Source organism: Tasmannia lanceolata, unplaced genomic scaffold (genome assembly GCF_043159265.1).
Source record: "Tasmannia lanceolata isolate RefF3 unplaced genomic scaffold, GAP_Taslan_0.1 ptg000037l, whole genome shotgun sequence".
In the NCBI taxonomy this organism is placed as follows: domain Eukaryota; kingdom Viridiplantae; phylum Streptophyta; class Magnoliopsida; order Canellales; family Winteraceae; genus Tasmannia; species Tasmannia lanceolata.
Genome location: NW_027518714.1, coordinates 19,474,065 through 19,502,043, shown reverse-complemented (window position 1 = coordinate 19,502,043; position 27,979 = coordinate 19,474,065). Strand labels below are relative to the sequence as shown.

Below are 27,979 nucleotides of genomic sequence, written 5' to 3'. Positions count from 1 at the left end.
CTAAATCATGCCAAGGAATATAGTAGTCGAAACATTATCGAATAGATGAAAAGAAACATCAAGAGACTAACAATTTCTTAATTACTTGCATCATATGTATACACAGTGTTATATATAATCATTTTTTTCTCTAACCTCACATGCTTTTGCACGTGGTAAGTTTACTATATATATACATAGTATATATAGGCCATAGTGTTACCAAAGTAACACTGAAACGCACTAATGTATACATACAACAACAATCTTAATTGAAACGCACTAGTGTATACATACGGTAACAATCTTAATTAATTTTCTTTTAAAATGATCTCCTAGAAGCAACATAAGGAACAAAAAGATGTATAAACGAGATTATAATAGTAATTCATTAAAATGGTCTTATAAAATGAGTCAAATATCACTTGCCTTAGTGTTTGACTGTGGAAGGAGATGGAAGGCTCTAGAGAAGCAATCGAGAAGCAATTCTGTATAATTTGCATATCAAGCGTGTTACCATTGGTTCAAGTGTTCAATTCTTTTCTACTAAACTTATTCGTATTTATATCAAATTTATTACTAAACTCGGAGAGGCTTCAACTTAAACCTAACTGTTGATTTCTTCGTAAACCAATTGTTATAACATATTGTATTATTATTTATAAATCTGATTTCTTTTGAAAACCAAAATAAAATGATTATTTAACCCCTTTTAGGTGTTGATTTTAATGAAAATCAGCCCTTTAAGGCTTTTATAATACACACATATACCATCTCTTTCATGCAAAACCATATAGGTATATTCTATAACAATTTTATCAAAGATGTTTATACAAAACAACCCATTTAAACACCATACTTGTTGATTTTCTTGAAAATCTGCACCATAAGACTTAGATATGTTATTTATATATCGCATACGTTAAATAAAACACTTGCATGAGTTATATAATTTATATATGATAAAATCTCGGAAAAACAATCACTTTTAAGTGCTGATTTTTAAGGAAAACAATGACAAACCCTCTAGAAAATTAGGTTTAGGCATCCAAAAATAATTCCTAATATACTCTAGATTACTCTAATTAGGATTTTTCGAAAGTAAAATACAATACATATATTTTTAAGGCATAAAATTTTAAAAAGAAAATTTAAAATAAGTTTCTTGATTCAAAAGAAAGTAAAGAAATCAACAAAACATTGTTAGAAACTCTAATTAGGTTGAAATAAGATCAACAGAAGTTTTCGGGCACTTACTCGAAGACGAGAAACCAATCGATGCAAAACCGTAGCTTTTCTTCTTCCTTTCTCCTTTCTTCTCCTCTCTTCTTTTCCTTCAATTATTAGGTGATTAAAAATAATCCTAGATGCGTTTATTTATAAACTTAGCCTGGAGTTTTATTTCAAGAAGGATTCCAATTATTAGATTCCTAATTATAATCTAATACTAACTTAAGAGGGTGAAAATATCAATATTAGATTTCCTAACTTATTCTAATATATTATTAGCATTTAAGTTATATAAGCTTACTTTTAGATTTTATTTTTTTTAAAATAAAACAACCTAAAAGTTGCCTAATAAGATAAAACTCGTAATTATCCCTAACTCTAACAAAAAAAGGGTCATAACTTGCTCAAATCACGTCTGAATCGCTAAATCTTGAGTCCGTTGGATAGGTATTTGAAATTCCCATCTACCGGGACCAAAATCATGTCGAATGAATAAGATTTGATGCCCAAAAATAGGTTACTATGACCGTTGATTTTTAATATCGTTTAATCTAATACGTGATAGGAAATATACAAGAATCTTACAGATTGGAGATCGATCTAATATCTGATTTACATATCCTACTGTCCGAAAACTCAAAATCGAAGATCTAGTCGTTAATCTTTGATCGAAAGATCTACGGTCTAGATTTAATTAAAGTTATTAACTTTCTAGGCTCGTGTGGGGCCGCGTCTTTACAATATGTATATGTGATAATCGCCTGTGGCTGTACCTACACAGCTACGCTATGCCCAACACCTTCTGTGACCTCCTTCAAGGCAAAAAATTGCCTTCAAAACCCCAAGACCCTCCCCTCCCAGAAATACTTGAGTTATCAATCCCATACACAAACCCTATGTTTTTTTCTATAATTTGTTCCCAAAGCCCCTCTTCTTCCTCAAAACATCTATGGGATGGAAATCATAAAGATTGTTCCAGTCGTTGGCGTTCAACAAGTTTTTATATTTTAATTATTATTTTCATCATTTTATTTGTAGCCTACTTTTTAGGCATCAAATCTCACCCGTTTGGTGTGTTTTTGATATTATTAGAAAGGTTTTTCAATTACCTATCTAATGGGCCCAAGATCACATGATTTGGATGTATTTTGAGCAAGTTATGAGTGCTTTTAGGAAGTGGTATAGGTCAATTACGGGATTACTATTTTTGGTAAGTTTTTATCTTTATTTAGCTTTGCTTTAGATTAGATGAATAGTTGAGATTAGTTCTTAATTTTAGGTTATCTTCTAGGGTTTCTTTTTTCGTATAAATACATCTTATGAAAGCAATGTAAGAGACTTTGAATATTGAATAGAATTAGGATTTTCTTTTGTGAGAGCTATTGTGGTTTGGACTTCTTCTTCTCTTCTCCTCTTGGTGGCTTGGAGCCATTCTTCTCTCATCTCATCTCCTCTATTATCTTCTATTTCTTTAATCAAATTAGCACAAAGAAGGTTAGTAAATCAAATTTTCTTTTTTCTTTGTTCTTGAACCCTAAAATACAAAAACCCAAAATCCATAGATCTCTCTCGTTCTTCAAGATCTCGTTTCGAGACTTTGAAGGATTGTTTTTATGATTAAACCTCAGCCTAAACACCCAAGAACCCTAACTTTAAAACCCTTTTGAGCCTTATTGAAAATTTGCACCATTTTCAAGCCCGAAAACCCTTTTTAAAGATCCTTAGCCTAAACTTACCACCAAATCAGAGCCTAAACCCTAGAATTACTTTCTTTTACCTATTTAAACATTTACCTATGATATGGACAGCAGTTTCCTTCAAGTTCCAGATCTGTCCAAATTACTAAAACGCCCTTTTGGCCTAAATTGAGCTAATTTGACCCCGTTTTGCTACTGCCCGTAAAATAATCACTTGTTAATTCAGCCCTAGGTTAGTCTTTTAAGTGTTTTCTAGTATTCCATGTTAGCCCTAAATATTTCCTAAACCTTTAATCCATTAGGAGTGTAGGATCTTCCCTATTCTAGGTATTGTCCTGCATCAACATCCATAACCAGTATCCTGATAATGCTTGATTAACCACTTTCGGATCAAGAATCCCAAACACAATATTTTTGGTGTCAACACTTACTCCTGACTAACAAAGTGGAACTTATCACCCTCCTACAAGTCCACAATACTGCTGATCTAGGGCCCTTGCAAATCATTAAAGCAATTCTTTTTTGGATCTTCCCTATTCTAGGTATTGTCCTGCATCAACATCCATAACCATTATCCTGATAATGCTTGATTAACCACTTTCGGATCAAGAATCCCAAACACAATATTTTTGGTGTCAACACTTACTTCTGACTAACAAAGTGGAACTTATCACCCTCCTATAAGTCCACAATACTGCTGATCTAGGGCCCTTGCAAATCATTAAAGCAATTCTTTTTTGAAGCAATCCTTTAAAACCCAAGACCCTCCCCTCCTAGAAATACTAGAGGTATCAAACCCCACTCGAGCCCTATGCCTTTTTTATATAATTTATTTCCAAATCTCCTCTTCTTAAATATCAGTAACCGTTTTCCCAATAATGCTTTATTCACCACTGTCGGATCAAGAATCTCAAAGCCTCCCTAAACTTTTGGTTTCAAGACTTACTCGTGACTAACCAAGTGGAACTTATGAAGCTCCTACAATTCTTCAATAACTTATTTTCTAAGACTGCAGAGCACTAAAGTAATGGCACCGTTATACTGGAAAACACTTTTTCGAAGCAATCCTTCCAACCATGGAGAGCAGTACACTCCGAGTAGCTAGTTTCTGTTTGAACCCTTCCACTAGGTCTTGGATTGCCCACACGGGGAACATGCAATAGTTGAGGATAGAGAAGAATTAGCCATTGTAAATATGACTATGACAGTAGTAATGGACTTTCTCTCGAACTCTCATCTTCTAACATATGGTTACTGATGTATCAACTGTCAACTAATTTGATGAATTCTATGTACTGAGCTAATACCAACCTTGGTTCTCCGCAAACAAACGTAGAAAAAGTGGACTTATGCAACTTAAAATCAAGGTTAGTTCTTGTATAAGAGGAAATACTCCCAAACTAATCGTGAGAAATTTATTATGTACATTTTCTATTCTATACCTATAGGCGTGTGTGGGCTGCTGAAGGTTCTCGTCCTTACTTTCAATCTTTCAGTTTTTACTTGTGAGCTCATGTTCAACTTTTCTAGCCAACAAACAAGAAAATAGTGATTTGTGCTAAATGCTATGACATGACCATCCTCCAAGTCTATGTTGCATGGATTCTTTGCCCTCCAATGCCGAAGCCGTGTCGACACGTTTCAACATGCGAATCAGACATGGATTCATGTGGGAAACACCCGGATTCTTATCGTAGCCATGTCCCGCACGAATTCTATTTTTTCGCAACACGTCCTCTATTAATAAAACCCTAGTACCTCGACCCTCCACCCTCGAACATTGACCCCCCTTCTTCTTCGAATCTTTAATAGACTCTAACACCTCGACCCTCCACCTCAAAATTTTCATGAATTACATGTAAAAGGATTTTCTAGGCAATTTCAGGGAAAGCCATTTCGCGGCTGGCTTTTGCATGTGAGAACAGCCACCTCAGATGAATTAAATGAATAAGACAGAATCTGCCAAAAAAGTCAACCTGTGTGTCTGTTCTCACATGCAAAAGCCAGCTGTGAATTGGCCTAGCAAGTCCCCCCCCCCCTCCACACACACACACACACACAAATAAATAAATAAATAAATAAAAAAAAAAAAAAAAAAAAAATATATATATATATATATATATATATATATATATATATATATATATATATAGTTTAGATTTTATTTAATAAAAATTACCGAATCCCCGAATACTACTTTTTGAGGTTTGTCGAATCCGACACCTTGAATCCGTGTTGGATCCCGACACGCGAATCCGAATCCGTGCAACCCAGCTCCAAATCCACTTCTTTGCATGAATCATTCGTTCCATACTCCCATGGCAAGAAAAGTTAACCATGTGTCTCTTCTTAGGCTCCCCTGTATTGGGAATTTTCTAAACAACAATAAATCTCTGGTAGTCTTCTGTTTTCTGAATGATATAAATCTATGGTAGTCTTTATTAAAAAAAAGGAGTTTTATTATGCCAGAAATCCAACTTCCGTCAGTCCTGCATCAAGTGTCCAATGCATTAAATTTCAGGGAGTTATTTATGTAATGTTTACGATATGGAAACCAGTAGGACTAAGATTGATAATATTTGATCGTTTCTGTGCACATGTTTATTCTCTAGTCATGGAAAGTGTCTTATTTGATTGAACTTTCAAGGTGATTCTTTATAAAGCGCAAGTTCTATTTCAAATAATTCACTGCTTTTATTTCTTTGTACAGAAAAAGGAAATGGGAAAGAGAAGGAAAGAGGATCATATGGCAAGGAAAAGCAAAGATAAAAAGGTAAGGTCTTGCCGATATTTTATGCATAAGGTTGCTCCATTGTGACCTAGTGGTCACGGGTTCGAGTCACAGAAACAGCCTCTCTGCAAAGCAGGGGTAAGGCTGCGTACATCTAGCCCTCCCCTGACCCTGCAATGGCAGGAGCCTTGTGCACTGGGCTGCCCTTTTTTACAGTGAATTTGTCATGCATCTGCACCATGCATTGTCTATCACTAATGTAGGACAAGCTTTGGTAAGAGTAAGAGGAATCTATATTTTCAAGATGACGAGAATGGAAAAACATGGGGTTTCCAAACAAGATAGGAGACACATATTTTAAAACTGTTTGTGGGCTCGCAGATTTAGCAAGATGGAAAAGGATCTAGGGATACCAGCCTTGTAGGGTTGTAAAAAAAGAAACTGTATGAATATATAGCAGTCCTAAACAAACTTCCTAAATTCGACAATCCTAAACAAACAAAAAAACTACTTGATGACACAAATAAATCCGTACTTGCACTCTTTGAATTAAAACTGAAACTAATCAAAACAAACAACACTCCCACGTAAAACTCAGGAAAGTAAAACCTAAAACGTTTTTGTTGAATAGTGCCACATGAGTAGTACCTCGTGAATGCCTCATGAATAGTGTGTCATTTGAAATAGTCACGTGAATTGTAAATCGTAACTAAAACACTATCCCATCCTGATTACATTAGAATTAAAATCCCAAAAGACACTTATACCCCTGCTAACAATTTTGTCATGAACAATAACAATAATTTTTTTAAGGGAAATGATAAATGCGCCCCTTTTCATCACCTGGGACACCCAGCTGCATTGTACGTGGCAATCAGGTTACTTCATGCTTTCAAATGTGAAGTACATCACTGCATAGATACACTGTAGTTGGGTGTCCCAAGCGATGAAAAGGGGCCGCAGTTATCATTTCCCTTTTCTTAAAGCTCAACTAAATCAATTTTAATAGTAAAAAAATGACCTTGTTGAGTAACACACTGAATGGAACGAAGCAATACCAAACCTCTTGATATATCACGAAATTGGGTATTGCTCCTTCAACGCCTTGTACACACTAACCCCGAACTATTATCCATTTGTAGATGGAGCAATATTATCTTGGAGATTGTTGCTTACTCTCAAACTCTCTGTTTACACTAGCAATATTCTTTGTTTCTCTCTTCATTATTTGGATTCCTATCTACTGATCCAAGATGTAATCCTGGAAGTGAGCTATTAAACGATGACTTTGGTTTGTTATAGCCATCGACATATTGTTTCAGCTTCTCTCCCCTAACACATCAACACTCAAATTTTCATAATTCTGATCCCATCTTTATTACATTTTACTCTTTTGTTCGACACATGGTTCATTCATATACAATAATCATACTTAACCTTGTTCACTTTGATTGACCCACCATCATAATTAGTCCACTTTCTGATTTTCATGAACCGAATCATTCTCCCCCGCTTGAAAGAATTCGATTCCATTGCATGCAGAATCTGGTCCATCTTCCATGTAGCCTTGAGCAATGGTCCATCTAGGGATACCAGCCTTGTTTGGTTGTAAAAAATGTTACTATATGAAGACAAAATAATCCTACATAAACAAGCTTTCTAACTTCAAAAATCCTAAACAAAAAAATCTACTTAAAAACACAAATAAATTCCTACCTGGACTCTTTGTATTAAAGCATAAACTAATCAAAACAAATAGCTGTCCCACTTAAAACTCAATAATAAAAACTAGAACATGTTGGTGAATCTTGCTGCATAAATAGTGCCTCATGAATAGTGTCATGTGAATAGTAAAACCTAACTAAAATTCTATCCCATCTCAATTATATTAACATTAAAATCCTAAAAGGCACTTGTACCCGTACAAACAATTCTATCGTGAACTAACCAATAATAATGTTTCCTTTTTTTTAATGGTAACGATAATGTTTTTTTTTAATAGTAAAGAGATTTCATTTATAGAGCAAAGACCGAGAAGGACTCCAAAATACAATGAGAATCTTTCTGAAGATCCGAATAGTCAGAACAATACAAATATTAGAAGCTAGGGAGGGAGAAAATCAAATAGTTCTAGATTCTCCCTAGATACTCCCTCTCTTGCTAATTTATCCCCCTTCCCCATTAGCTGACTTTCTAACATGGGTGAAAGACACTGATGCCAAACCCAATCTATGCTGGATTTCATCAAATAAAGCTGCAAGTCTCCAAGGAGTTGTACGTGCGCCTCTTAACCATCTGATGATGTTGAGAGAGTCTCCCTCTATCACTAGTTTTTTCAAATCCACATTGTGAAGCCTTTTACCTCCTTCATGAGTGGCGCGAACCTCTACTTCATTAGAGTCTGCCACCCCAATCAGGCCCCTCCCTTCCTCATTCCGCAATAATCCTCCAATGCCAGCAGGACTGGGGTTTCCCATACTAGACCCATCAAAGTTTAGTTTTAAAATACCATGGTCCGGCAGAGTTCATATATGAGTAACTGTAGGCTCATTTCTCGATGAGTTGCAAATCTCCCTTCAACCATGCCACAAATCATATGCTGATACAAACCTAAAGCTTTCTAGAACTTTCACCCATGGTATTCTAAGCACAATCACCTTATTGAAAAGGTATTGGGTCCCTTTAATATATCCCTTGAAAATTCTAGCGTTAATAGCACCCAAATTGTGGCTAAGAAGGATACATGCTAGAGTGTTTTTCCTTTGTTCCTCCAAGTCGCCAAAACCCAACTTTCCAAAAGCTTTAGGAGTGTGGCCGGGAACACCCATTCTATCCCAAACCTTGATAGCAATCTGCCCCACACCTCTCTAGCCATCTTGCAATGGACTAGGAGGTGATCTACCGAGTCCCCCGACTCCACCCACATGGCACAATAATCAATAAGTCACATATTCCTTTCCCTGAGAAAGTCAATCCTCTGTATCCTATTAAGACTTGCAGCCCATCCAAAAATACATACCCTCAGCGACGCTTTGATATTCCACACTTTGGCTACTTTTGGAGGTAACGGGGCAAGGTAGAATGTTGTGGTATAATGATTTGACCGAGAAGTCCCCCTCTGAGTTCCATAATGGTAACAGTAATGTTCCCCTTAATTTGAAGTAAATCAATTTTAATAGCAAAAAAAACAGCATATGTGGGTAAAACACCATTGAATTGAACAAAGCAATTACCCACCCCCCTCCCCTGCCCGAACACATCTAGCACCCCAATTTTCATGATTCTGATCCTATCTTGACTGCATCTTTTTTTTTTTTGAAATGGATCTTGATTGCATCTTGTTCCCTTGTTTTGTTTGACAAATGGTCCATTCAATTACAATTATCATATTTTTTTTAACCTAATTCACTTTTGATTGACCCACCATCATATTTTGCCCTCTATCTGATTTTCATGAAGGATGATCCCAATCATTCTCTCCCTCTTGAAAGAACTGTACTTTGTCAAATTCAGAATATGGTCCATCTTCTTTATAGCCTCGTGCAATGGTTCATCTATCTGATCTTCAGTCATTCATCACACTAAAATCTTTTCATGTGTTAGTTGATCTTGTTGTCCCGTTCCTCCATTATCATGCACTGTTTTGGCTTTTTGAAGGCTCTAATTGAGCTTCCAACTGTAGTATCCTTTCAACAAGCATCAACAGTAGCACATCCCTTCAAACATATGTCATCCTTCCCGTAGAATTTCTACAGCGTCATGACGAGTCGACATCCTGAACCTGAACTCTGATACCAAATTAATGCTTGAAAATTCAAAGGGGATGCTCTGATATTAACTGATCTAGGACCGGTTTGCTGCAATTACAGATCTATGACCGGGTGTGGAAAGATAAAATGAATTAAGAATCTGTAGTGATGTGCTGCAATTACAGATCTTGAAGGAATTTGTCCAGAGATGGCAATATACGGAATAATCTAGTAGTGTCTCTTGGCCAGTTTGGGTGGTGTAGCATATGTCCCAAATATACGGAATAATCTAGTGTCTCTTAGCCACTTGGACTCCAAGGGTTGCATGTATTTAGCTGTAGGTGGAGCCATGAAAACCACGTGCGTTTATATGGTTCTAATTAAAGGAGAGAGATGTGGTGGATTGAATCGTCTAGTTGGGGACACGGCGACTGGTATTCCTAAGATCTCGATGGCTAGTTGGAAGCGGAGTGGCGTGCACGCATACGATCTCTTTCGCAATTAGTGTAGACACCGGTTTCCAGCGTACATACGATGGTGAGGAGGTGACTGTTCTTACGATAGGGAGGACGGATCAAGATCCCTCTCTAGGGTTGATGGGTGAGTAAACCTGTTGGCAGATACACATGTGTATTGGTTATGTTGATCGAGTCAGGTGAAGTCAGAACCAGAACCAGGATGGTTCAATGATGTGAAGCTGGTACTTCGTAAGGCCAATAGTGGTTTGTGGCGACAACGGACCAGTGACAACGTCATAGGAAAATCTTCAGTTGGCTAGGAAACACGCCATGGTGGAGATTGTTGGGAAAGTTGTCTTGTTTCCTATTTGTTGTGGGAAACCAAAACGAGAAAGAGTCTTTTTTAGGTCTTTTGCAAAACCTAGATATAAATAGAGTCCCATATCACGTAATCAAGAGTGTGGCGGCTATACGTGACGGGTGTGTGTGTATGAGAGAGAGAGAGAGAGAGAGAGAGAGAGAGAGAGAGAGAGAGAGAGAGAGAGAGAGAGAGAGAGAGAGAGAGAGATTTCTATTGGGGTTTTTCTCTTGGGGTTTTCTCGGGTTAGTCTTGTGTACAATACAAACACAAAATTCAAAATTTTATCAGCAGGCAAACTACCTTTCTTCCTTTTATTCTAAGGCACAGGAGAAATGCCAGAGAGATAGATAACAAAACCATAAAAAAATAGAAAGAATCATTGAGAAGCGAGATAGATAGATAAAACAACACAAAAAAACCTATTTAATGGCAGGGAAAATGAGAAAAACAGAGAGAAAATGCAGAAAAAAACAGAGAGAGAGAGAGAGAGAGAGAGAGAGAGAGAGAGAGAGAGAGAGAGAGAGAGAGAGAGAGAGAGAGCCCTAGTTAAAGTGTGACTAACGGGGGATTCGTCAAGTCTACTAAAAGTCACTGAAATCCCTTCTGACTATCCCCCCATCTTCTCATTCTGTACCCCGGTTGAAGCTGGAATTGTCTTGCTCGATGTTTAAATTATTGGAACTCATCCAGCTTAGTCGGTTTAAATTAAAGCAGGCGTAAGGCTGCGTACTTCTAGCCCTCCCCAGACCCTGCAATGGCGGGAGCCTCGTGCACTGGGCCACCCTATCCAGCTTAGTCGGTATGGATGAGACTCTAGAGAGGTCCACTTCCTTCATCTCCACTGGTCTTTGACCCCAACAACATTAGACCCAGCTTAATCATTTGCCTATACTCCAAGTCTTCTTTTCTATAGATCTCCACTCTTCTTTGATATTGTCATCCATTTTCTTCCGATTATATTCTCATCTCTCAGAAACCCACGATACATCTTTTCTCTAAATGATCTAGACTGAGTTGGCGTATGCCGGTTAGTCAATCTAAGGTCTCCTCAAAATGTTCTTAATTGGGTCAACCATGTGTGGTGGCTTAGCTTGAGTTATCAAGAAGCAACTGAATACCTTTATGCATTGATATAGTGGACATTTTTATATCATGTAATTTCTACAGCCTAGTATGTTTTTTTTGAAAAGTAAAAAAAAACATACTATGATGTAGAAATTATGTGACTGTGATATAAAAATGTCCACTATATAGTAGTATGTTCTAAACTTCAAATTAGTATTATTTCACGATTTCGCACATTGATATAGGGATATTTTTATATCATGTAATTTCTAGATCATAGTATGTTTTAACTTCTAATTAATATGATTTCACTGATGCAATCAAGAAACAAAATTTCCATTGATATTCAAATATCATTTTTATAATTTTTCCAAGCCAAAGGTTGCCAGCTTCCTGATGATGTTAGAGGAAATTTCAATTCTATTTTGCAGCTGTCCCAAAATTCATTTGCCTAACTGTTTTCTGTTCCTTACTTTTCCTTTTGAAAGCCGTATCTCGAGTTACTTTGTAGAATTTTAACAATGATTTAATCCTCTAATTCTCAGGAGAAAGTTACAGATCCTTCCGTAAAGCCTTCGACTCACTTAGCTGCACGACCTAATATTCCTCCATATACTCTACCAATGCTCCCTATTGACAATGATGATGGCATTTCATATAAAGGTTTGCTGCATTTTTTTTTATTTCGACGTTCAACTTTCTTGAATTTAGTTTCATATTATGTAATGGTTTTCTGTTATAGGCTGTTTCTTGGCTCATACCATTTGACTTATGATTTACCATTTGTACTTTTTTGCTTCTCTATTGCTCCCATTTCCAGTTGCCTATATAATTATGAGCTTCCATCCATGTACTTGTTCCAGATCATAGCTGTACCACAATCAGGCCTTGTCCATTTGAGATTGTGGCAACCGATTGTCACCTCCCTATGTGATTATTGGACCCAAAATTAATATAATTTAAAGTCCAATAATCGGATTGGCGTGGTAATCGGTTGTCATAATCCCAAACGAACAGGGCATCAACCTGTGATAAAATCAATTATAATTCTGGTACCTTTTAAACATCAATCTAGTATTGCGCATTGGTATGCAGCAAGTCAAACAACTGACACTGTTGGTATTGTTTAGTCCTTTTTTGAAATCCCGTTTGAAATGGGCGTCCTCTAGCAAACCTGTATATTCACATGCAGGCTGTACTAAAACACTTTAATTAGTTCTCAAAATTTTCTTGAGCCAATTATTGAAGCTCTGATCAAGTTAAAGGGTAAATTGGTTTATTTAGACAATGATGTGATTGAGGGCTTGGTGAAAGCTCCAAAAACTCAATCATGAACCTGAAATCTTAATTGGTAATTGAAAATACTGAGAAATGAGATTGTGGCATAAGCCTTGTAAACTCTACAAAATCATCTGAGTACTCCACCGAGCTCCAAATTTTTGAACCTTGCTCACATGAGCTCATTATCAGTTATTGTGTCACTTGTTCAATTTGATGTGAGCAAACCACTAGGAATCCACCAAAGTTGAAAACTTGCTAGAGAATTGTATCAATCAAATAGGTCTTCACAAACCTAAAACCCAAAAAGAAACCTCCTAGAGAATTGTATCAATCAAATATGTCTTCACAAACCTAAAACCCAAAAAGATTATGTTTGAAGTTTGATCAAAACGTGACTAATAAAACTTAAACCCCAAAAGAGAAATTTCGTAATTAATCATTTATAACTTAAAAATTCCATCAATAATTTATATATATTGCCAAATTACTTTAAACCCTAGTTTATTCTTAACTATTTGTATTGGATCAACTCCAGCTCTTGAGATCAACCTAAACAAAGTCTAATTTATATTGTAGAGTAGCCCATAATAAAATATAAAGTGTCTTACATAATTGTTGTCCTGAAAACTTCAATTCACCCTTCTATTACGCATGGCTCAATAAAATCTACTTCAACTTTTCTAAAAAATTAAAAACCACTATAAATCATTATAATTTGTCATAACTCATAACTAAGTTTGCCAATTTTGGTGACAAATGGAGATCTGGAAGGCCCAGTGGCCCACTACTGACACGAGCATCATGTCTCAAATGCATTCAGCCGTACTTATGGATCTCGGTTGACCCTTCTCTTCCCTCGAATGGTGGACTTATTTTTGAGCATTTTGCTTTCATCACAATCTCAACTAAATAAGGGAATTGTCGTTTTCAAGGCTACTGGTTATATTTATCATTCAATCTTATTTACTCATTTATTACATTCATCATTTGCAGCAATTGGCGGTGCTACTGGACTGCTGCTTGAGCAAAATGCACACGTCTTCAATCAAATTTCTGCGAATCTCTCAGCTTTTCAGGTACTAGAAATTAATAATATTGTATTAAAAAAGCTAGCAGTTGATGATTTTTTTTTTTCGTTTCCCATACAAGCAAGAAAAAACTGATTTTCCTGGCTATTATACAGTAACTAAACACTGCATGTGCAATAAATTATTGATGATTAGCAGATACTTAATATGTAATTAAAAGTCTCATAGTTTATATAGAAGTCTATTAACGCCTCAGTGTTTAGTAATTATGTCAGAACTTTGTCACCAATGGGTTTCAGACATTTTAAACTATTGTATATATCCAGAGTGTGAATCCCAAAAAGAAGACTACATGCACATTCTATGAAATTAAGTGATGATTTTCAAAGTTTAAACTATGTTAGATCAGTAAAATAGCGAAAATACTCATGGACAAGTAGGAAAACAGATTTATGAACATTTTCTCATTTTTCAGTGGCATAAAAATGCACCTTTAATACACATCCAGTAAGTGCTCTGGCTTATGTGACAAGGAGACTCAACTTTCTAAAAAATTGCATGTTGAATCCACCTGCTGGCATGCACGCTGACACGGATAGTCCATCAAAACCTTTATATCATTTTTTCTTTGGCAATGTTTTATATAAGTCATATATTTTAATGCCTTTCTATTTGTCTATAGATGCATTTTATATATCATATATCCAATGTTCAAAAAGTGGAGGACAAGCTGATGATGTGTCTGACTATTTCCACCAGTTTGTACTGTGATGCATCCTCATAATGTATTAAAATGAAAAATTGTTGGTCCAAACTGGTTCAACTACCAGTTCAGATCAGTTTGATCAGGCTAGTCCCAGACTCTCAGACGAACTTGTATCTATGTACAACTCATTAAAGATTTAGATAGAAATCAATCTCCTTTCTTTTTTTGAACAATAGTGTGAACTTCACTGGAAACACATAAATTTTAGTTGGGAAGATCCATCTCAATGGCCAAAGGTCTGTTTAGAAACTCTTCCTCCAGAAGCAAAGTGATGTGAATAAAAAAAAATTAACCAGTAAGAGACATTGGGGTTCAAAACACACACTCCTATCCAACTCAAAGGATGAAACAAAGACCCTCGACCTTAAATCTTCTCACATGGGTCCCTTCACACCTTAAGCCCAGTAGTTGGGTTAAACATGACTATCAAATTACATATGGATTACAGACACATGGCCCTTCACCTCTAGACAACTCCCTAGACACAAGCGATAGTTTCTCTTATGTGTGTGTTGGGTTGAACTAGAAATTGTAGTAGTTGTCGTAGGGCCCATCATTGTACACACTTATATGCTTGTTCATGGGGTTTATTGGGCTTTTATTGCCCTAAGGAAAATATAGGGAGTTATCCTTCCATTATGTTATGTCTTTTACTTGAGTGCGCTTCAGTGATTTGAGTGTTGGCTATTTTTAGGTTTTTCCCACTTACAAAAAGAACAAAGAATATATCGTTCGTGGGTTGGGAACTCCGAGCCTAAGAACAAGGTTTTAAATTTTGACTGAAATCCGAAATTTCGGGTTTTGGTCGAGACCGAAACCGAAATTGGGGAAACTCGAAACGTTATGAAATTTTGACCGAAATTTTTATCGAAATTTTGCTTTCCCTGAAATTTCGGACCATTTCGGAATATCACCAAAAAATCTGGATTTTATTCGTTATTTAATATTATCGCGAAATTTCATCCGAAATTACCGACCGAAATTCGCCTGAAATTTCAGTAATTTTGCCGAGATGTTGTACTCGTTCTGATGGGTCAATAAAAGCAATTAGGATAGGAGCGGTCTTGGAACAATTCACTGCATTGAGACTTATATTCTTATACAACTACTTATCTATATATATCAAACTATATAGACCGAAATGTATTCAGAAACCGAAATTTAAAACCTTGCCTAAGAACACTTCTCCCCTTCATTCTTATCTTCTCCCCTTCATTCTTATCTTCTCCTTCCTCCTCTCCTCTCTTACTACAATCTTGGTTGTATTCCACCACTTTTATTATCTTTGAATCTTGCAAGTTGCAACTGGTTTGTACACCTTCGTGAGGTAGATTATGATATGGGATTAGAGCATGCACTGATTTCAGACCTCTGTATCCCAATCTAGACAACACTATCCTGAAGTTATGCCTAAACCCATGTTCAAAGTTAAGAAAATTTAGCTTGACTAATATATTAGTCTTGGTTTCCGAGTTTGACTTGGCGAAGCAATGAAACACTAGCCAGTTTATAATGAAGCCGCTAATCTATCATCAGGTAGCTGATCTTTTGCTATATTGGAGTATGGACTGAATGCTCTCAACCTGGCCAAAATGTAGTTGACTCAACCGATTTCTTAGTCATTCAGTTCAATTATGCTGAACCAGTCATTAAGTATATTTACACTCCCATAAGGCCATAACTATTTTGACAGTCATGGTCCTCTAAGAAAGTATGTGGCTCAGCTATTAGAGATACTGAAATCATGCTACATCGAGAGGAATGAATAGGACAAAAGGGTTTGAATATGGTGTTCCTCTGTGGTGTTCAGTGTTAAGTTGTTCTACAACCACATTGTCCTTTGCATTAATGTCTCTAATTTAGCTAGAGTGTGGAGCATCTTGGTTCCTCATAGGGTTTGTGCGTTCGGATGGATGACCTTTCTTTATAAATTCCTCTGTGGAGTACTTGCGGAACCGCAAAATGCTAATAATTAACCATTGTGCGCTTTGTCTGGAGGCAGGCGAGTCAGTCGACTATATTTTCATTCATTGCATTACAACCAGAGAAATTTGGAGAGGCATTCTTATGAGGTTTGCGATCTCGTGGGTCTTTCTCTCGAAGATAGTTTATCTCCTAGAGTGCTGTACTTTGCTCCCTCCCTGGCAGGAAAAAGGGAGAGACTCAAAGGAGAGTGGTCTTCTTGGACACCATTTGGGTGATTTGGAAGGAAAGAAGTGGAAGGATTTTCAGAGGCCCTGTTCAAAGCATTGTATTCATGTACACTAAAGTGATTGTGCTAACACTACCTTGGGTAAAATGCTTCCCCGTTTCAGGTTTACCTCCTACAGTGATCTTTGGCGATGTTGGAGAGAGATATGTGATGCTAGGGAACAGTTAGGGTGCACACTCGTAGATGGAATCCTCCTGATTTTGGATGGTTAAAGTTTAACTTTGACGGGTCCAGTTTGGGCAACCCAGGGTCGGCCAGCCTTGGGCGACTACTAGGGAACAAGAAGAGGATGGCCAGGTGGGCTTTCTCGGGCCCAATTGGGATTGCTGATTCCAATAAAACTGAAGTGAGGGCGGTTCATCAGGGGGTTAAGGATTGTTGAGAGCAGAGACCCGGCAGGCTTAATCATGGGCAAGCTTAATCATGGAGGGTGACTCTCAACGTCATAAGATGGTTGGACTGCAGCCATCTTCACCTGTGGAAATTTGCACACTTCATTGATAAGATTTTGGATCACGCGACAGATAACAATACTTCCTTCCGTAACGTTAGAAGATCGGCTAACAACGAAGCGGATAGACTTGTTAGAGCAAGCCCTGGGACGGATAGCTTTGTGATTTTCGATTCTCTTCTCCCTTAATGGGCTAGTTACTGTATCATTATGATGCTTTCCCATTATCTTTCAATATTTTCTTTTGTACTAACCTTTTTCTTTCTATAATAAAATTATCTGCCATTCAAAAAAATGTGTTAAAATAGGATTGTTAGACAGCCACATGGAGAATGGAGAAGAAGAAGCCGTGAAGAGAGAATTGGGAATCCACGAGAGAAGAGAGTCGTTAAACCTCTCTAACTCACGCCCTAATTATAGTTATACTTTATAATAAGAAAGTTACAGAAATACCCCTATCCATCTAACACTCCCTCTCAAGCTGGAATGTATATATCATACATTCCTAGCTTGTTACATGCATCTTTCAATTTTCCAGGTCCCAATGCTTTGGTGAACACATCTGCAAGTTGATCGGAAAACCTAGTGAACATGGTACAAATTTCTCCTCTTTGAATCTGCTGGCGAATGAAGTGACAATCCACTTCAATATGTTTGGTTTTGCTCTTGAAAAATAGGATTGTTGGCAATATAAATAGCTGACTTGTTATTACAACTCAACCGCAATGGTCCTGAAGGAGGAAAGCCAATTTCCGACAAGAAGGAACGTAGCCAAATTAACTCTCCTGTTGTATATGAAATAGCTCTGTACTCGGCTTCTGCACTAGATTTATAGACAATATCTTGCTTTTTACTTCTCCAGGACATCATATTACCACCAACAAAAGTACAATAACCGGTTGTAGATCTCCTGTCTGCTGGAGAACCAGCCCAATCAGCATCTGTGAATCCTTTTACTATCTCATGTCAATTTTTCTTAAAACATAATCCTTTTCCTGGCATGCCTTTCAAGTATGGAATAATCTGAAGTAGTGCAGCCCAGTGAGATGTATAAGGAGAACTCATAAACTGGCTGACCACTCCTACAGCATATGAAATATCAGGTCGGGTAACAGTCAAATAAATCAACTTTCCCACTAATCTCCTATATCAGCCTGGATCATCAAATAACTCTCCTTGTTCAGGAAGGAGTCTTACATTTGGGTCCATAGGAATAGATACTGGTTTTATTCCCATGGAGCCTGTCTCTTCTAGAATATCTAAAGTGTACTTCCTTTGTGATAGGGAAAGACCATGTTTAGAGTGACTGAGTGAGCAACGTCAATTCCAAGAAAATATCTAAGAAGACCCAAGTCCTTTGTCGCAAATTCTTCCTGAAGGAAGACCTTCAATCGATGTATCTCGTCTTGATCATTTCTAGTAATGATGATGCCATCGACATAAACAATCAAGAAAACATATCCGGTACCGGAGTGATGGCTAAGCACCGAATGATCAACCAAGCACTGTTTTATGACAAAACGCATAACTGCACCACTACAACGACCAAACCATGCCCTCGGTGATTGCTTCAACCCATAGATAGCTTTCCTAAGGCGACACACTGATGAACCCATCTCCCCTTAGCAACATACCCAGGAGGTTGTTCCATATATACTTCCTCAGTAAGGTCACCATGTAGGAAGGCATTTTTCACATCCAACTGATAAAGTGGCCAACCACGATTAACTGCAATAGAAATCAACACTCGTACGGAGGGTATTTTCGCAACAGGAGAGAAAATCTCCTGGTAATCAACACCAAATGGCTGAGTATAACCTTTATCAACAGGTCTCGCTTTGAGACACTCAATGGTCCCATGAAGCTGCAATGGATGCTGAGATGGATGGAGAATGGAGAATGGAGAAGAAGAAGCCATGAAGAGAGAACTGGGAATCCACAAGAGAAGAGAGTCGTTATACCTCTCTAACTCACGCCCCAATTATATTTATACTTTATAATGAGAAAGATACAGAAATACCCCTATTCATCTAACATGGATCAAGTAATAGCATTTTGTGTGTGTGTGTGTAGGATCAAGTACTGGCTTTTATTTCTCTTTTCTATTGTTCTTAAGAAAAACATAGTATTTTATTTGCTGCTGACATGTTTATGAGCTTTCCATTCTTTGTACATTTCACCATACTGCGATCAAGCATGCAATACTTTTTTTACCAAATACCAATGCATCTTTAGTTGCAGACGGTTTGCACATGATAGTTATGTCAAAGTATCTTTGTTTGAAAAGTTAACAGTTTTGTTTTTTTTATTTCAGATACAGGAAAACTTCAACCTCTTCTGCCAAACTCGAGATAATATCCTCACCATCCTGAACGAGTATGGTTGAACACGATATGTTCCCTTCATCCATTATTCTTCTTTTCACGCTAAATTTACATGCAGAGACACGTAAATTGATTGTTGATCTGTACATGCTTAAAAGCTATTTAAAAAATTTATGTTTGATCTTATTTTCGGAAATGATATGTTCGCCCCTTTTCTTCCATGGGCTACCCCCATCTAGTGTAAAAAGAATAGTCATAAATACACTAGAGGTGCGTTGGATTCACCCCCTTTCCTTCCCCGGCTCACCCCATCTAGTGTAAAAAGGGTAGTCATAAATACACTAGAGGGGGTGGCATGAGGAAGAAAAGGGGTGGTATGGGAAAGAAAAGGGATGCCAGACAGATCTATAACACAAACTGCTTAATCCTCATTTTGACCCCTTCAATCTTAATCTTGTAATTGAAAAGGTGGAAACCAAGACTCGGATCTAAACCTTAATTTTCCAAAGCTCTTTTGTTTATGTATTACTCTTTTCTTACTTCATTATACTTTGTTCATTTGTTTTTTTTTAATATTTTTGTTTAGAGAAAAATTACTTATAACCAGTTTTTTTTCTCGCATTACCGTGTTTGTAGCGTCTTGACTCTCAACTGTTGATCATTCCTGATCTCTCTCAAATCTCTCTTGCTATCTATACATGGTAGACGCATCATTTCTCTACAAATCACTGCTTTTGATGTCAGAATTCTATTTGAACAAAGCTGAAACTCTTTTTTCCTTTCGTTTTTCTGGGTAAAATCTTAATCATTGCTTTATATTTGTAGACTAATTCCTTTTTTATGTGGAAAATGTTTCTGTGCATCTTTATTTTAGACTTGTTTTAAAAGCTGTGACAATTCCAAGATACTCTTAACAGCCAATCAGGAAAGTGGTTAATAAATTGTGGAGTGCCATTATCAAAACAAGGGAGTTAGGACATCATTTTGCCATTACATATATCTTTTCTATAAATAATTTATGTATGTATGACTGTTTCGGGTTTTACGGGGTTTCTGCTGGACTCCGATATTATTTAAAAGTATATAAATTAAGAAAAAAATATCGTAAAAACATCTTGATATTATGCAGTAAATGTCGCTATATTTTTAAAATTCTTTGGATTATTTTGGAATTTTGTCGTTTTATCAAAATATTAAGATAAAATCGCTTATATATATATATATATATATGAGGAAAATGATTGTGAGCTTGAAGCTCATATAGCTTATATGAGCTTGAGGGCCCAAACACATGGGTCTCGCATTTTTTGCAAGGCCCCATCATAGATAGGGTGTGTACCAAAAATCAGCTCCATTGGATCATCCTAACCCCTCCAAAAGTGGAGGGCAAAAATGGGCAGATTTGTGGCAAACAGTGTTTGTCCATTTTGCCCTCCACTTTTGGATGGGTTAGGTGGAGCTGATTTTTTGTACACACCCTATCTATGTAAGGGCCTTTCAAATGAATGCTTGGGATCATCCTAACAATGTGGGCCCACATGTGTTTGGGCCCTCAAGCTCATATAAGCTATATTGCTTATATGAGCTTCAAGCTCACAATCATTTTCCTCATATATATATATATATATATATATATATATGAGAAAAGTGTTTCTAGTCCGGCCGACTAGAGATCATTCTCTAGTCCGCCACCCAAAAACACATGGGTCCCACATATTTGGGTGATGCAAAGCATTCATTTGATGGGCCCTGACATAGAGACGGTGTCCACAAGAAATTAGCTTCATAGCTTCATATACATATGAGAAAATAAAGTATGTGCAGCTGCACAGATAAGCCATCTGTGCATGGCTCACAAACCATGGGGGGGCCACATTTTTTGGGGGGATCCAAAGCATTCATTTTGAAGGCCCTTCCATGGATAGGGTCTGTACCAAAAATCAGCCCTATAGGATCATCCTAACCCTGCCATTTGTGGATGGGAAAATGGGCAGAAACATGGACACAGTGTCTGTCCATTTCCCCCTCAAACTTTGATTGGGTGTGTGTGTGTGTGTGTGTGACATTTTTGTCCAATGTTAGATAGATCCTTATCTGAATCCGATTGCCATTGCAGCATGAATGACATGCCGGGAATAATGAAGCAGATGCCGCCACTTCCGGTGAAGGTGAACGAAGAGCTCGCCAATTCCATCCTCCCGAGAACATCCCTCCCGATGCAATCTTGACCTTCACATCAAACCCAAAAATAAATCCGACTTTTCGGATTAACCAGGTTCATTTTTCGGTTAAGAATAATTGAAATCCCCATTCCCATTTTATTCCATTATCTAGAAAAGCTCCTTGCATTTCTAAAAACAAAATGCATTATATAAAATGCATTTCGATGGCCTGTTTTGTGCAGTATATAGAAATTTAGAAGCAGTTTTTCTACAAGGAGAGAGAGGTATCTGATGGTAGCTGTTCTCTGAGGAGGAAGTTGCAAAATACTATATTTAATCATTTCTTTAATTTCATGTGTCTACTTCTCTTTATAGGCCTTGACAGTCAATATCAATGGTGGCAATTTTTTTTCTTTCTATTTGTCTAATGTTACTGCCAATTTACTTTTATTTTGTTAATGTAATGTATTAGGCAAATGATATATTCGCCCCCTCCTCTTCCCCGGGCCACCCCTCTTTAATCACTTCCCATCTATAATAAGCATGTACTTGTTAGATACACCATTTCCTCTCGCCATTTTGAATTTTTAAATTGATGACTGTTGATTGCTAATTGAGGTGGGGAACCTGAGAAGTTTAATAGAGGGGTGCCGATATCAAAACATGAGGAGCCATTGAATATAAGATTATGGGCTTATGGAACTCACATGAAATATCTTTTAAGACGAAGCTCTAATTAATTAATGCGTGCCCTCAAAATCATTTTTGACACAACTTCTTTGTGAGGAATATTTTTTTTCTTTCCTCATTTAGAGGAAATGATATGATTATGGTTAATCTAGAGGGATTTCATAGTATTTTGTTTTCTTTTTTATGTAAAAATGGAGGAAATTTTAGAAATATTTCTCCTTTCCAAACTTTTCCAGAAAATTCCTGCAATCCAAACAGCCCTGGGGACCTGCTGTTGGAGAAAAAAGGATACCTGTTCTTGGGACAATCCTAACCCAAAAATTCACAGTTAGAATCCAACGGTCCGGATTCAATTGTGTTGACTAATTCTTTTTCTTTGGGGTACACTGGGACCAGCATTGCCACCACTGTGGTGCCCTCTTCTAGCTTCTAGGTTCTATTTCTTGGCTCAAGATCCCTCTTACTAATTGGAAGAAAAGAACTTGTTTATCAAACACATGACAACCGTGATGATTGTCGACAATAAGCCCTGTATTTGGTTGCTTCACTTTCCTAAGGAAGACGAGGAAATTGTGTAAAGTTTTCCATAGGTGTTTGAGTTCTTGTTTGGTTGCGTTGATTCCAGCCTATCCCCAAGCCCAAGTGTTTATAAAAAAGAACTCACTGTGCCAACGCTAGCATAACTCTTTCCAATTGGGATTTAGCCTCTAACTCAATGGTCAAGGCTTTGTTCTTCAACGTGAAGGTTGGATGTTCAATACCAGCTTGCCTACCAAAAAATAGTCTTTCCAATTGTTAGAAGAATTGAACCTCCCATGGAGTCTTTTTTGTAGAAATAGCTTACCTACCAAAAAAAAAACTCTTTCCAATTGTTTGAAGAATTGAACCTCCCAAAGAGTCTTTGTTTTTTTGTAGAAATTAACGCAGTAGAATGTGCAACCGAACTTTCAAAGTAGTAAATTTTGAAGAAAAGAAGCTCAAAAAGAAACACTTAGTTTTAGAGAGGAAGAAGAGTTTTTTCCTAAAAAAACTAATACATCCCGGCTTGTACAAAGGTATGCACTTTCCTCTAAGTAGAAAACCAAAGAAGTAATCCCACTCAAAGTCAAACAATGACTAGTACTCTTATTGGAGGAATGCTAGACTCACAGGAGCCCTTGCAAAAAAAATGAGTAAAGTGCTCTCCCATTGATCATTATCCAATGACCCTTTACTCATTCTTTTGCAAGGGCTCCTGTGAGTCTAGCTCCCATTGGTCATTATCCAATAACCCTTTACTCATTGTTTTTGCAAGGACTCCTGAGAGTCTAGCTAGCATTCCTCCTCTTTACTAATAGAAATAGTTAGAAATAGGAAATATTAAAATCTACTATTTCTAAACCACCAACTAATAGTATCCTACAGTTCTAGTAAAGGAGATGTTGATGGACACTAGGACTTAGATGTCTCTTGTGAAGGATATGTCTGTTGAAATGGGAGATGGAGTAAAGGAAATGTCGACGGATACTAGAATTGAGATGTCTGTTGCTGACAAGGAAGTTGATTCGCTAATCAGCAAGGCTCAAATTACTGTGCAAAAGACGGAAAGAGGGAGATCAATCCATGATCTGGAACAAGCGATTGGAATCTCAAAGTTGAAACAAGAGCTGAAGAATCTGGAGAAACTAATGCTTCAATCAATTCCTACGCTGACATCTTCCTTCTCTAATGGGATTCTTGATAGCAATTTTGTCAAGATTTATAAGATTGGCGATTAAGATATTATAAATGACGAAACAACAGTATACTTGGAGAACACAGACATGCCCCTCAACCAATTGGATCAGTTACTTCAACAGACATCTAATACAGATTTCCCGAGTGTTGCTCAATTGGATCAGTTACTTCAACAGACAGCTAATACAGATTTCTCAAGTGTTGCTCAAATTCTTCTAATATCAAGGGTCCCAACAACTCCATTAGTGCACCGAGTGTCATGGCTGCTGCTTCAAAATTGCTCAACTATTGCGCACAGAATGGGACATCTGGTAACTTGGTGGGCACATATCTGGGTGAACTGAAATTAGAATGCGAGCTTCTGAAGAATAAGATTCATGAAATTGTCGTGTTGGGTGTATCTGTCGGGGAGATCTGAGCGAGGAAGGTGAATTGATGAAGGTTTTTTGAGTCTTCTCATCAGAGCCTCGTATTTTGGTGAGTTGAATGGCCCGTTGATATCGCTCTAGTATAGTAGTGTATTGTATAGTCTCGTGTATCCAGATGGAGTTATAGCATATGTCTTTCTTGCATGTTGGCTGTATTTTGGCCTGTTGATATCGCGTTAGTATAGTAGTGTATTGTGATTGTGTAGAAATCTGAATGCCACGACCTGAAATCACAGAACAACACCAGCGGGGTTGTGAGACTTGCTTCCTTAGCCAGTATAAAATGTGAGTGTTCGATACAATATGAACACCGGCAACAGATCTTGGCGATTCAACATTGAGAAAATCACAGAACAATAGGGATTGAATTGAAATGAGAAAAAAATCATACCGGAAGCCATGAATCGTGTTTTTCTTTCTCTCGCAGTTTCTCTTCGCTACACAATAGTCGGTGATGGGGACCGGTTTCTTTCTCTTCAAGCGTGGATTCTCAAAGATTGAAAAAAATTTGTTGTGTGCAAAATAGGACCCAAGAGTTCCCTTTTATAAGCGTTTGTGGGAAGAGATGCGACTCCTCATCGCGCCGATCCCTCTCCCCAAACGTCTCTTTTTTTCAAACGTTTATACCTTTTCACACCAAAAGATCTTGACCGTCAATCTTGCAACAACCATTTCCACCGTTAGGATTATTTCCTAACATTCTCCCACTTGGCTAGCAAGATCTTTGAGCCAAACATAAGGATCATAACTTTAAATTAGTTAGATAATAAACACAACATTCCGTTTAACAAAAACTACCAACAATAACCCATGTAACCATTGGGTCACCAACTCTACCCAATAGCCTACCCCATGATTATATTATTAGTAATTCTTACTAACATGAATATAAAAGCATACATGTATAAGATGTAAACATGGTCCAAAATAGTCATACAGACACATTCTACCTCTTGTTAACAATCCATTTACAAAATGTGCACGAAATGGAGCGGTAGAAAATAATCATAATATATATCAGAATCATAAAATATAATGTGATCACAACAGTGTATCTTAATACCAAATGCAGACTCCTACTATCATAGGCTATCAAAAGTGTCAACCAATCCCATGCGTGCTACATGCTCTCTGAAGAGCTTTGGTGACAAGCCTTTAGTCAAGGGATCCGCCAACATAAGTGCGGTGCTTATGTATTCCACAGATACATGCTGAGTCTGAAATCTTTCCCTCAGAACAAGATACTTTAGATCTATATGCTTCGAGCCGTCTCCAGACTTGTTGTTCTTGGAAAAGAAAACCGCAGCGGAATTATCACAGAGAAGTTTCAGCGGCCTCTCAATATAATCAATCAAATTAAGCCCTGAAAGAAAATTTCGCAGCCATAAGGCGTGAGCCGAAGCCTCCGAACATGAAATAAACTCTGCCTCCATAGTGGATGAAGCCGTCATTCTCTACTTGACGCTTCTCCAAGAAATAAGTCCTCCTGAAAGCATAAAAATATAACCAGAAGTGGACCGATGGGTGTCCCGACAACCAGCGAAGTCGGAATCAGAATAGCCAATCACCTCAAGGCTATCCGATCTCCTAAATGTGAGCATGTAATTTGAAGTCCCTCGCAGGTAATGCATAACCTTTTTGGCTGCCTTCCAGTGATCCAGACCTGGGTCACTTTGGTATCTACCAAGCATGCCAACTGCAAATGAAATATCTGGACGAGTACAGACCTGACCATACATGAGACTACCAATAGCGGTAGCATAAGGAATATGTCTCATCTCATCCCGTTCCAGTGCGTTCCTGGGATATTGTAACTGACTGAATACATCGCCCTTAACTATAGGGGCAAGAGTAGGGGACCACCTCTCCATGCTGAATCTCTTAAGGACTTTTTCTATATAGGTCTTCTGAGACAATCCCAGCAATCCTCGAGTCCTATCTCGATGAATCTCTATTCCTATAACATAGGAAGCTTCACCAAGATCTTTCATATCAAAATTCCTTGAGAGGAATTGTTTTGTTTCTTTCAGCATGCCTAGGTTACTACTGGCAAGTAGTATATCATCAACATATAACACTAGGATGATGAATCGACTCCCACTAACCTTAAGATATATGCATTGATCTACAACATTTTCCTTGAACCCAAAACTAGACACTACCTCATGAAATTTCAGATACCACTGCCTAGAAGCCTGCTTAAGTCTGTAAATGGACTTTTTAAGCCTACATCCTAGGTGCTCTTCGCTCTCAACCTTAAAACCTCCAGGCTAAATCATATAGACATCGTCATGAAGATCACCATTTAAAAATGCAGTCTTCACATCCATCTGGTGTAACTCTAAGTTATAATGAGTCACCAAAGCCATGATTATCCTCAAAGAGTCTTTCCTTGATACTGGAGAGAAAGTCTCCTTGAAGTCTATTCCCTCTTTTTGAGTGAACCCCTTAGTGACTAGTCTGGCCTTATATCTTTCAATACCGCCCTTAGAGTCTCTTTTGGTCTTGAAGACCCATTTACAGCCTACAGGCTTGACCCCTTTAGGTAACTCGGTGAGTTCCCTGACACGGTTCTTTTCCATCGAGAGCAACTCATCATTCATGGCTTCAAGCCACTGAGCTGATCGGTCGCTATTTATGGCCTGACCAAATGAAAGTGGATCATTATCCATTTCACCGTCGTAGTCACACTCGTTTAGATAGACAACATAGTCATCAGATGGCTGACCTCCTCTCTCTCTGTGACCTACGCACAGATTGCTCAGCGACAATCGTTGCTGGAGCATCAGGAATGTGGGGCAAAACCTCCAATGTGCCATCTGGTGCATCAATATCCTCAGGTAGAGGAATCGACACTACTCTTTCTTGGATTACCGGTATTGGAACAAATATTCGGTTCTCCTCAAAAGTAAGTGACCTAGGCAGAGAACTCCCATTGAGATCACCATCCTCTAAGAATACAGCGTATCTACTCTCTACAATCCGGGTGCTATGAGTAGAACTATAGAACCTATAACCCTTAGACCGTTCAGGGTAACCTATGAAGTAACAAGAGATGGTCCTAGCGTCTAACTTTCTCAACTGTGGGTTATATATTTTGGCTTCAGCCATTGTAGACACCCCATTTTGAACGGACCCTAAAAGTCTCCAAAATCGAATAAAATTCCCAAATTCCGAGTCCCAAGATGTCCCGAAATTAATCTCAAAATTCCTGAAGGACTGGGCTCAAAATGAGAAGATGGCTTGAGTTTCGAGCATCTTATTGTGCGTATTCCTGGGTACAAATTCCCCAGGAGGTTGTTAGTATTCTCAGGGATACCCCTGCAAAATTTCATGGCAATCGGACGAGAAATGTAGAATAAGACAGGTGAAGTTTGTGCAATAATCAAAACTTGGTTGTGATAGGGTATGAATTATCAAAGCTTGGTTGTGTAGATATCACCCTCCTTTTTTCATAAAAGGCAAGATATTTTTGTTGGTAAAATGGTGATTTGTCATCTTTAGAAGGACAATTTTGGAATTCTGATAATACTTAAGGTGTAAGCAATCTCCAAGAGCCATTAGATCAAATCAAAAGACTAGGATTGAGTAGGGAGAAAAGAATCTTTTTCTTTATTTTTGCCCCCGTTTTCTACTCGGACCCCCCTGTTC

The 27,979-nt window shown here is 37.7% G+C and overlaps 1 protein-coding gene and 1 pseudogene across 2 annotated transcripts in view; one reads left to right on the top strand and one right to left on the bottom strand.

The window, feature by feature from the left end:
* LOC143860761 (uncharacterized) overlaps window positions 1-22,053 on the top strand; it is a 30,244-nt gene extending 8,191 nt beyond the window's left edge. Inside the window, exons 3-8 of one of the 2 annotated variants that reach the window (XM_077371576.1) lie at window positions 5,617-5,679; window positions 11,816-11,933; window positions 13,545-13,627; window positions 19,323-19,384; window positions 21,449-21,607; window positions 21,737-22,053. In XM_077371576.1, coding sequence (XP_077227691.1) covers window positions 5,617-5,679; window positions 11,816-11,933; window positions 13,545-13,627; window positions 19,323-19,384; window positions 21,449-21,560 — 438 coding nt within the window. In that variant the 3' untranslated portion in view covers window positions 21,561-21,607; window positions 21,737-22,053. Of the gene's footprint in view, window positions 1-5,616; window positions 5,680-11,815; window positions 11,934-13,544; window positions 13,628-19,322; window positions 19,385-21,448 lie in introns of both variants that reach the window. The other variant, XM_077371575.1, reaches the window with a different exon arrangement.
* Window positions 22,054-25,782: 3,729 nt separating this feature from the next.
* LOC143861299 (secreted RxLR effector protein 161 pseudogene) lies at window positions 25,783-26,319 on the bottom strand (annotated as a pseudogene).
* Window positions 26,320-27,979: the final 1,660 nt, after the last annotated feature.